Source organism: Onychostoma macrolepis, chromosome 03 (genome assembly GCF_012432095.1).
Source record: "Onychostoma macrolepis isolate SWU-2019 chromosome 03, ASM1243209v1, whole genome shotgun sequence".
Taxonomy (NCBI): domain Eukaryota; kingdom Metazoa; phylum Chordata; class Actinopteri; order Cypriniformes; family Cyprinidae; genus Onychostoma; species Onychostoma macrolepis.
Genome location: NC_081157.1, coordinates 34,504,949 through 34,516,394, shown reverse-complemented (window position 1 = coordinate 34,516,394; position 11,446 = coordinate 34,504,949). Strand labels below are relative to the sequence as shown.

The window sequence follows — 11,446 nt, the reverse complement described above, 5'->3', positions numbered from 1 at the left end:
AGTCTGTGAGATCCTCCAGGTTTGATGACGACTGACTCAGACTCAGTCAGTGTTTGACCTTTGCACTCTGTTAAAATAAAAGTCAGACCATTGTCTACAGCAGTCAGTAATAATGTAGTGTAAAAATATATTCCTAAATTATACTTACTGTCCATAAATACGATTATGCTTATTAAACATGTAATTCTGAGGACCATTTTTGCAGCAGTTTTTGTTCAAAAATCTCACTGACAGAATACTGAGGAGTTAAATACGGAGGGTTTATAAGACAGAAGGTACAATTAATTTGCATTGTCCATCCCCCGGCTGATTTTACATCAGTACAAAGAAAGTCAGAACAAAAATATAAATAAAACCCCAAGCATGGCCTTATCTTGCTTATCTTGTAATAGTTGCCATTTTTGTCACTTTTATTTGTAAAAAATGTTATTTTATTATTGTCACTTTATTTTATGTATTTATATATTTATTTTATGACCATGTTCACAGTAAAACAGAAAATTGCTTGTGTCTCACACGTTAATAATGTGGTTAGTAATTAACTGGTAATTCTTTATAATTTGTTGTAGTTATGAATTAGTTCTGAATGAGTTTAATCTCATTCAGTAATTATTGATTATCTAATAATAAATCAACTTAGTCTAAAGCCTAATTTCGTTATTACTTAATGATTAGTTATTCTTGTTTCCAGAGTAGTTTATTATGCACTGCAGCTGGACACAGACACTGAGACTTTTGTTTTATAGCACAAATCTTTTAAAAGTTTAAGTAACATTAACCCTCCCTACTAAATCATGACATTTGCATATATTCTGCAAAACAAGGTAACTCTGGCAACACTGGAACTGAGAATTTAAAAATAAATAAATAATAATAATTCTGATTAATATAATACATAATTCACATTTTATTTTATTTTTAGGGCAGTAGAGGTTTTACGAAATGTTATTGTACAATATGTTTACAGTAACACATTTCAAATTGCATTAACTCATCAAATAAACTTACACATCTATACAGATATTAGATAAAATAACCTTCTCTTTTGTTACTTCACAGCAATGTTTCACATTTTGACCCAGTTATTACTAATTCTGGCATACTATAGAAATCAGGCTGTTACTGTCATTGGTGTGGGTGCAGTAAATGTTAGATGTTTTTATGATTGGTGTTTTTGTAGTATGTCTGTTTACAGTGGTTTTGGAGGACTTGTGCTTGGATGTGGTATTTTAAGGCCTATAAACATTTGCTATTCCAGAAACAAGGCTTTAAACAAGAATTTAGAAATAGAATAATAAAGAATATAAATAAAGAAAACTATTCAAATTTGAAAGCAGAAGGCTAAAATTTACACGTCTTTATTGCAATCAAGATTAAATCTGCAGTGATATAATGCACAAGTGGATTAAGGTATCAATTGAAATCTTCTGACTTCAGTCACTTTCAGTTCTTGTAGAGCTGCTTCATCAGATGGAGTCAGTGTGTCTGTCGAGCACAGTAATAAACAGCAGTGTCCTCTTCTCTCAGACTCTTGGCTTCAAGATACTGTGTACTTTGAGACACATCCTCACTCATAGTGAAGTGATTTTTCATGGAGTCTGCGTAAATAAGATAATTAGAGCTAGAACTACTGCCAGAGTCAACTCCCAATCCACTCCAGAGCTTTCCCTGGTTTCTGTCGTATCCAGTGCATCAAGTAGCTTGTCATTGTAAAACCAGATATTTTACAGGAGATCTTCACTGTTTCTCCAGGTCTCTTTATCTCAGCAGGTGACTGATCCAACCGGATTTCATCACCACTGATACCTGTGGAATAAAAAATAAATAAATTACATTGATGTGGAGTATCCATTAGTGTATCAAATGCGCTTGTCTAGAAAATAAAAGGAAAATGTCAAACTTACCTTGAGCTAAAATCACTACAATAATGAACAGCCAAATGCTTTTCGACCCCATTGTTAAAAAGCCTTCTAACTACAGGGGTGTATTCTAAATGATAATGTTATGTTTGATGATTGTTGAGCTGAATTGTGTGTTAACATTATATATAGGTGAAGTGGAGAGTGAATTTGCATATGCCACATTTGTGGGCTGTATATAAAGTTCTGAAGTAACGTGGGTGGAAATGTGAGGTGTTACTGAAATGGCACTGTTGAAGAATTACACATGAACTCCAATTTAACTCATTTACTTCAAGTGAATTTGATCTTAATTTCTTGGCTCTGTTTTTGATGACATTTTTGTGATATAATTTTTGTCTCTATAATTTACTTATTTTATATATATTTGTCTCTACAATTTACATTTTCAGACAAAAAAGTCAGGTTTTCACTGTAAGTTAGGTACTCCCTCTTGTGGAAGCAGTGAATCATTGCTGTAATGTACTATTCAACATTTAGTAATGTATTATCATTATTGCATTCTTCAAGAAAATGTTAACATTTGAGTTTTTTCATTCACATGTAATTGTGTTGCTTTTCAGGTTCTCAAATTACAAATGTGGAATGAGAGCTTGTGTGTGGAAACAATGTCTGATTTATTTATTCATTTATTTTAATTCTGCATACAGACTGTTTCAAAACCAGGTGTTGTGTGTTTTCAATCCGTGAGATGTCTTTAGCATCTGTCAAAGTGAACAACATTTCTCGCTGTTTCTGTGACTGTATAAATATTTTTAACTATAGTCAGTTAGAAATAGATTCTCCTGAGATAAGACATGACCAAACGGGAAAAAAACAACAACTACTTAGTAGTTCTTTATAAAACTGTAAGGCAGGATAGTCTAGAGATTCAGCATTTGTCTAAGGGACTCAGGTTTAAACCTCGACCCTACATGCAGTATTATGAAATAGCAAAAATTGCAGCTAAGCCTAATAATAATCACCTTTCTGTTATACGTAACATTCTCAACAAAAGTAAATAAGGAGAGCTTCACTAAAGGCATCAAAAAATTAGTACATATGACTCGTGCCTCCATGCAAAGTCTCCTGAAGACATTTGATAGCGTTGTATAAGCAAAAATCGAATTATTTTAATGTTTAATTAATTTATTCACTGAGGTTTTATATAGTGAGCTGTTTATATGGTTGTTTTCATATTTTGTGCAGTGCTGTAGCTTTATAGCTGTATTCATCACTGTGTAATATACACAATAATATACAGCAGTGTCTTTATTCTTCATATTATTCATCTGCAGATTCATCTGTTTCTTGCTGTTGTCTCTGGAGATGGTGAAGCGGCCCTGAACAGACTGAGAGTAGTATATAGTACCACCACCAGATGAGATGTATGCCAGCCACTCCAGACCTCCTCCTGCAGTCTGTCTGATCCAAGCTAAGTGTGGGTCACCACTAAATCCAGAGACTGTACAGGTGAGTCTGTGAGATCCTCCAGGTTTAATGACCACTGACTCAGACTCAGTCAGTGTTTGACACCAACAGACTGAAAAACAAACAGTTCAACATTAACATTTACAACAGAACACATGAATAAATCTGATTCTCAACAGGTTTTTAGGAGTCCTTCTTGCATTCTGTGAAAGCAAACATGAAGATAAATGTGGGATATTATAGAGCTCAAATGAATTGTAATTTGTGAATTTTTTTATTCTAGCATAAATTCAACATTTCAATTCAACAAATCCCTATACTGTTATGGAAAAAAATATATACTGTTTGGAAGTTTTCTTGATTTATTCAAGTTTACATCAATTTCTAAAACACTCAGAGAATTAACAAGAATTAACAAAAAGTGAAGTGTACTGAAACATGTTCTTGGACCCTCAGATCACATAACTAGTTTTTGTTCAGTCATGCAGACTTTTGTGTAACTGTGAGTCTCTAGCACAGTAATAAGCAGCTGTGTCTTCAGTCTTCAGGCTTTTCACCTCTAAATACAGCATGTTTTTGCTGGTGTCTTTGGTGATGGAGAACTGGCCCTGTAGAGACTGAGCAAAAATAGTGCCAGTGCCACCATCAATACTCCCAATCCACTCCAGTGCTTTCCCTGGTTTCTGACGGATCCAGTGCATCCAGTAGCTGCTCATTGAGAATCCAGACACAGTGCAGGACAGAGTCACTGAGTCTCCAGGCTTTTTCACCACAGAATCTGAGGAGGTCAAAGACTGACCACTAACAGCTGAAAAACATGGAACAAATAATGTTAGATGGTTTAGAACAATGAAATTACAAAATAATACAGAGCAAATGGGAGTTTCTCACATGAAATAATCATCAGTAGGAGTCCATACAGCATCTCCATCACCTCAGTAAAACAGTTATAGGGTACACTGCAGCTGTATTAGTCACTGAACACATGCACTGACTGAAAGTTCAGCTTTTATCAGTTTTTCAGGAGTCTGGGAGACACTTACCCTTCCCATAAAATCATTTGCATCTGAGTGTTATTATACAAAAGACAAAGGAAACCTCCACTCATATTTTAATATTACGTAATCTATATTTACATTGTTCAGGCACGTGCAGAGGGAGGTGCTTTAGTGTTCAAACCCCTGCCCTTTTTCCAAAATTAACCATCCCTCTCTCACCAATTATCATCAATAATATTGTGGTCATGTCAGCCTTGTGTTGTGTGTTTCCCGCCCTCGTGTCTCTATATTTGGTCATGTTCCTGTCCTTGTTCAGTGTGATTATTAGTTAATTCAGTTCAGCTGTGTGTGTTTATTAGCCGGTGTATTTAGTTCCTGCCGGTTCAGTTCCTTTCATCTGGTCTACTCGTTACTCCTGGTGTTCCTGTGTGTCTGCCCTGCCTTGTCTGGATTAAAGACTGTTTCATTTGAGTTTCCTCCTTGTCTCGTTTTCCTCGTTCCTCCCCGCTGTGTGCACCGTGACAGGTCAATAAAACAAAATGCATTTGAATTATAATTATGACAACACATATAAAACAGTAACAAATGGCTCAAAACTTGGAAAATACCTGTTTATTTTTACTTATATCTGTCAGTCTGAGACGTTGTTGCCATTGCGATAAATCTGTTGAAAACTACATAGCAGTTGTGTTTTTTTTTCTTTTTCGGAAATTGCCAAAATAGAAGTTACCGCATTGATTGTTCTGCTTATTGATACACCATTTAATGTTTGATAACACTGTCATTGTTGGTTAAATGAAGCCCAAGTGCCACCAACAGGCCTATTATGTGACATGATGTGAGCAGTTCAAGAACACGCAAAGGACATTATTTTTATATTCATATGCATATATAATTTTACTATAACAATTGATGCCTCTTTTTTTACATTTGAGCCCCTGCTCCGGAACTATTTACACATCCCTGTGTTTATTCTGTAATGTCTTTCATGGTTTGTTATTTAATATCAACCCAACGTGGTAAAGTGGGGCCTGAGGTTGGTTAAAAGACTAATTATTAATGGACATTGAGCAGCATTGTTCAGTCATTTTCAGCAATCGGTTTCTAGCTCAGCAGGGAAGTGTTTGTTTGGTTGTTTGTTTTTAATTATTATTACTATTATTATTATTGGTTTATTGCATTTTCTCTTTCCCTGATGAATGTCATTGACTGGTATCAGTCTCATTTTTGGGGTGAAAGGATCAACTATACGATCTGGTTGTGATCTGCCTCGTAGGCTGCTTGTGCAGCTTGTCAGAAAGTATTTGAGAGTCACCGGATTTAACTACACTTGTTGCATCATAGTATGGTCATGATTAATAGTTTAATTATTCTATAAATCATATCACTACTTTTTTTTTAAATGACCTCCATTGTGACAGTACCCATGTAGAGTTAATGAAGTTATGTAGTAGAAATGCTATTAGATAAAACACCTAGTCCATTATTACTGTAAGAGAAATTAAAAATACAGAATATTATAAAATGTACAGGTTATACTTCATACTGAAACATGGGTTACTGTAGAAAACAGACTAGTCTGTATAGATTTACTGAAAACCAAGTGTGAAATTAATAATAAAAGTTTTATAATTAAGTTTTTATTAACATATTTTTTGCATTTATTTAAAACAGCTCAGATGGGCCTTATGTTACCGTAGAGCTTACATAACTCAAACATGTCCACCCCATTTCTCATGATGAGTTTTTGAACAGCTGCCTGTATTCATGTTTCACAGTGTGTCTCTTGCACAGTAATACACTGCAGTGTCTTCAGTCTTCAGCTGATTCATATGCAGATAGAGATTAGAGCTGTCCTTAGATGCTGTGAATCTGCCCTGCACTGACTGAGCTGAGCTCTTGTAAGAATCTGAATGATAATAAATAATCCATTCCAGTCCTTTTCCAGGTGCCTGACGGATCCAATACATGCTAGTGCCACTAACAGAAAACCCACTGCAGGCACAGGTCAGTTTGTAGGAAGCACCTGGAGCCACAACTACTGACTGTTCAGACTGTGTGAGCACAACCTGACAGTCAATACCTGTGGATAAACAACATTTAGAATTATGAATATGAATATTTACACTAAAAACAGTTTGTTTTGTCCGGGGGATTTACTTACAAGACACAGCAGCCAGCAACAGCAAGAGAAATGAAGTGAACATGGTTTATATGAAGGCTGAACTGGTGGTGAGTCCTCCACTCAACAGTGTAGCTGTTTAAATATGAAACAGACATCAGTTCATTTGCATCGAAACCCTGAATTGTGGAATCACTGGAGCTTGAGACTATTGAGGTTCTTTGATATAGTATCACCTATCTTGATATGGAAATAATATTGTATTTCCGTGAATAAATGTGATTATTTTTCACAGCAGGCACGTGCGTGTAACCAGTCAGTTCCATCAAACAGATGTGACATTGTGTTTTGTTCATGAGAAAGAGGGTAAATAACATTGGTAAAGCTGCAGAGCTGAAATGAGTTGTAGTAAACACAGATCAGCACTTTTCCAATATCAGGTTGTGGTTGTTGATGCACTTTTTGTTTGCAAAACCATGCTGATCCTGGTTAATAAATACATAATTCAAATATTGAAAAATGTGACAATTTACTTGTATATCATAATTTATGTAATTTTATATTCAGCAACACAATAATATAGATGTACATGTAATAAAATTTAGTACTGTGCATGTATAAATATTTTTAAACTGATTTATACTATATATATGTTCACATGTATATGTACATATACATACAAATATTGTCCTTTGTCTTTTCTGTCTATTGTGTATTTACAATGTAAAAAAAGCCTGATAAAAGTTTATGAATGTGTTCAGCTTTAAACCCTTTCAAGCATTAACTCATGGAGGATTAATACACAAATTAATTGTTTCAATAAAGATATTACATATAAAAATGTAGTGCAGTTTTTGTCTTCATTGCGATGTAATATGTATCAATATATAGCAATATATGGTGCATACTGCAGTGTATTGAAAAATAGAAACACCAGTTTCCTATAAAGAAATGCGTTATTTAAAATACATTGCATTACATTTTCTGATATATTCCCATACATTTTTGTTTCATAATGTTATGTATGGCAACTGCACAGGTTTTGTATCTTGCCGATTGATCAGCCCTCCAGGATTTGAATCTATGATCTTTATTTGAGTATATTAAGCTGTTTATGAGAAAGTTTTTAAATGTTTCAAGTACATTTATAAACAAGTATAATTTGTTGAATTGTGGGGAAGTTGCAATTGCTTCAGTGATCTGATGCATGAATATAGTTTTTGTTCAGCCCAGCAGTCTTTCATGTAACTGTGAGTCTCTAGCACAGTAATAAACAGCTGTGTCTTCAGTCTTCAGGCTTTTCACCTCTAAATACAGCATGTTTTTGCTGGTGTCTGTGGTGATGGAGAACTGGCCCTGTAGAGACTGATCATAATATACAGTTGAGCCAGCTATACTCCCAATCCACTCCAGTCCTTTCCCTGGTTTCTGACGGATCCAGCCCATCCAGTAGCTGCTCACTGAGAAACCAGACACAGTGCAGGACAGAGTCACTGAGTCTCCAGGCTTTTTCACCACAGAATCTGAGGAGGTCAAAGACTGACCACTAACAGCTGAAAAACATGGAACAAATAATGTTAGATGGTATAGAAAACGTGACAACAGTCTGGAGAAATTAAATCATTCTCACCTGACATAATCATCAGCAGAACTCCATACTGTAACATTTCCATCATCACCGTAAAACTGTCAAAGGAAAAGAAACTGCACTGCAGCAGAACACAAACACTGACTGAGGATCCAGTTTATAACACAGTCCTTTGAGAGTTTGAGTGACACTGATCCTCCCAACTAAATCATGACATTTGCATACACTGTATCTGCCCTACAAAAACACATTTTTTGTCTTTGTGGTAAGTATGGAAACACTGGAACTGGGAAAATTAATTTAAATAATTTTGATTAAATTCTGATTGATTTGAAGAAATATTCACACCTTATTGTCTTTGAATTTGAATTTTTACATTTCTCAGCAATGTTTTTTTTTTTTTTTTTTTTTTAATTATTATTATTTTTTAAAATTATTATTATTACTAAAGATAGTGGATATTTCAGTCTGTATATTGTATTATTGATGTGTGTGGAGTAAGTGTTGTATGTTTTTATGATTGGTGTTTTCTAGTTGTGATAGCTGAGAGTCTGTGGACAGCTGTTGCTGATAGACTGATGCTTTGGTGTGGCATTTTGAGGCCCGGCTAAAGGCTAGTGAGGATAAAGGAGTGAGACATCCCTGCTAAAAAACAACAGTAGAAGCCCAATAGAAACCATCACAGAAATTCCAATGGTTCCCATTAAAATACCATTATAAACCATTAGCTTTTTCCAGTAAAACCATTGCAAAATTCCTTTTTGCAGTGTGTTTTGTGCATTTTTCCAACAGGATTTAACATCCCACCAATAGAATCCATCACATACCAGTAAAGACCATTATAGTTTCCATTAAAACTAATACAATTCCCATTATAACCACCATTACATTTTCTATTGTGTTTTCAGTAGGGATGGTGGGCAGAGAGGTTTAACTGTATGTCTGAGAACCCCTGCGCTGGGGACGTGTCCCCCCACTTTTAATATCACGCAAATTCGTCCCCCGCACATTTTCTCATCTCCTTTTTCGGGCAAGTGTGTTCGCATAGAGGTTTTCAAGAGCCATTGTGAATAAATCTGGGTCATTCTACAGAAACGTCCACTTTTCTGTCCCTAGACTTTAAAGAAATATTATAATTGAAATACATATTAGGGTTACAATTTTTTTATATTTTAAAATGAAACAATATGTTATTTGAACAATTACACCTTCCTGAGCCATCAATGTGGCATTTTTTTATTTTTTATTAATTATATAGAATTCCAAGTACCACAAAACTGCTCGTCCCCACAGCCATGTACAGCGGGAAAGTGCTTTATTTTGAGGTCAAAAACAGGATTTTATACCATATAAAATACAAAAGTCTATTCATAACTATCAAATATATGATATAAATGGAATAATAAAAAAAATGCCAAAAAAAATATTATAAAATATATAATGAAAATAGTGGTCCCCTGGAGTGTCACTGGTGTTACCGCTGAACAAAAGTCTTTTATTTTGGAATAAAAAAATCACACTGATGACATCACGCGACTTCCTCCTTCCTATTTTCTAAACATCTATGAAAAAAGGCCCATGTTTAGTCCACTGTTTCTTTTCAGTTATGATAAATTTTCTCATTTATCTCATGATTTCATATGAAGCTTTTAGTTGATGTCACTGGTGTGACCTATTTATTGTTAGGGAAATGTAAAAAAAACTATATATGGGTCATTCTACAGAAACGTCCACTTTTGGTATGGCAAAATGTCTTAAAATTTTTATTTCTTTTTTACATTTAAACTTAGACCACATTATTAGATTACCTTTTGACTTTATGAATACATATAAATGACAGCTTAATTATATATTTTTTAGCTTTTTTTGTGCAATTATTTCAAGACCATATGTATCATTTTTTGTCACTGGTGTTACCTTCTTTAGCAATATTAAAGTTTTTATGAAATATTATTTCTAAAAAAAAAATTCAGCACATGTAGTCAGAGTTACAGAAAAATAATGAAAATGCAAGAAATAAGGAGATTATGTTTTATTTATTTAATGTGACAGACAAAAACTGTACAATAACACAGTAACACAGCACAGTAACACCAGTGACATACATTAGGCCTGATATACTGATCGTCACTGGTGTTACCCATAAGGAAGATAACACCAGTGACGTAGTTCACCTACCAGCTACGCAATTCGCGCTCAGAATCGCAGATGAATCGCCTGCAATATTGAACGTGATATTGCGTAGCTTGTCAGTGATCTACGGCTCTGTGTATTAAATGGCGCTCCATTTGAAAACAGGTGATGGAGATTTAACGCTAATCACGGAAGCGGCTTTACTGACGAGATGCGCATGACAATCGCATGCAATATATCGTGCAGCCCTACTTCCCGGGTTGCATACGTAATAAACCCATCAACCCCTCCCTCCGGAACATGCAAAAAAGGGGGCAAGGCCATGTTCTGCGGCTTTGTCGAAGAGGAAGAGTTATAGTGGAGAGTTGTAGCCATGCCGTCGAAACAGTGTTATTTTCACACAGCTGTCAGGTCTTCTGTATTCGGGCTTCCTACGGACGCTGTAGTTCGTCAACAATGGTTAAAATTTATGTTTGATTATGTTCCTGACAATTACAATCCTAATTTAGCTCTCTGTGCTGCGCATTTTACGGAAGACAGCTTCCAGAATCTACACGAGTTCAATGCCGGATTCACACAGAAACTATTACTAAAACATGGAGCAGTTCCAACTTTAAAACCAGAGGCAGCAGTTGTTGGGCCACCAATTTCATAATTTTAAATGTATTTGCATGTATAATTTCAGACGTAATGTTTTAGTTTTATCAAGGACGTAAACAAATGCCAACGCTGGCTTTAGTAGCCAGTTAATTAAATGCTATTTCGTGTGTCTATGACAAACGCGTACAAACATTTTGGACCCGAATTTGTAATTATGTACTAATTTTGTAAACGTATTTTCCATGTATACTTTATGACGTAATTTTTCGATTTGATCAAGAACGTAAACACAAGCCAACGCTGTTTGGTTATAGTAGCCAGTTAGTTCGATGCTATTTTGTGTGTTTATAAGACAAACGTGTACGAACTTCAAAAAATGATATGTAATCACAACAGCAAACTTATCATTCAGAAACGTTTTGTAAGAGCCGTACTTGCGGAAGTTCTGCTTGGCTCTCTTCATTAGCGCTTTCTGGGTCTGATTCTGGCTCAAACTGATACAGCAATATTGACACCATTATTTACATTTGACCGCAGCACATGTAGCTGTCACCCCGTAAAGGTAATGGGCGTGAAGCAGTGTTAATTTTGGCAGGCATTTTTGATTTAGTCTTAGTCTTAGTCTTGAGACGAAAATGCTTAATAGTCTTAGTCACATTTTAGTCATTTGAGTATT

The 11,446-nt window shown here is 35.1% G+C and overlaps 1 pseudogene and 3 gene segments (V, D, J or C); all 4 read right to left on the bottom strand.

The window, feature by feature from the left end:
- Positions 1 to 1,476: 1,476 nt before the first annotated feature.
- On the bottom strand, positions 1,477 to 2,007 carry LOC131535248 (Ig heavy chain V region 914-like; annotated as a pseudogene).
- A 1,628-nt stretch (positions 2,008 to 3,635) lies between these two features.
- LOC131536965 (Ig heavy chain V region 914-like) lies at positions 3,636 to 4,511 on the bottom strand. The segment is given in 2 exon segments: positions 3,636 to 4,137; positions 4,221 to 4,511. Coding segments are annotated over 2 exon segments (372 nt in total).
- A 1,524-nt stretch (positions 4,512 to 6,035) lies between these two features.
- On the bottom strand, positions 6,036 to 6,679 carry LOC131536980 (immunoglobulin heavy variable 3-11-like). The segment is given in 2 exon segments: positions 6,036 to 6,410; positions 6,492 to 6,679. Coding segments are annotated over 2 exon segments (354 nt in total).
- Positions 6,680 to 7,658: 979 nt separating this feature from the next.
- Positions 7,659 to 8,194, bottom strand: LOC131536971 (Ig heavy chain V region 914-like). The segment is given in 2 exon segments: positions 7,659 to 8,002; positions 8,080 to 8,194. Coding segments are annotated over 2 exon segments (375 nt in total).
- Positions 8,195 to 11,446: the final 3,252 nt, after the last annotated feature.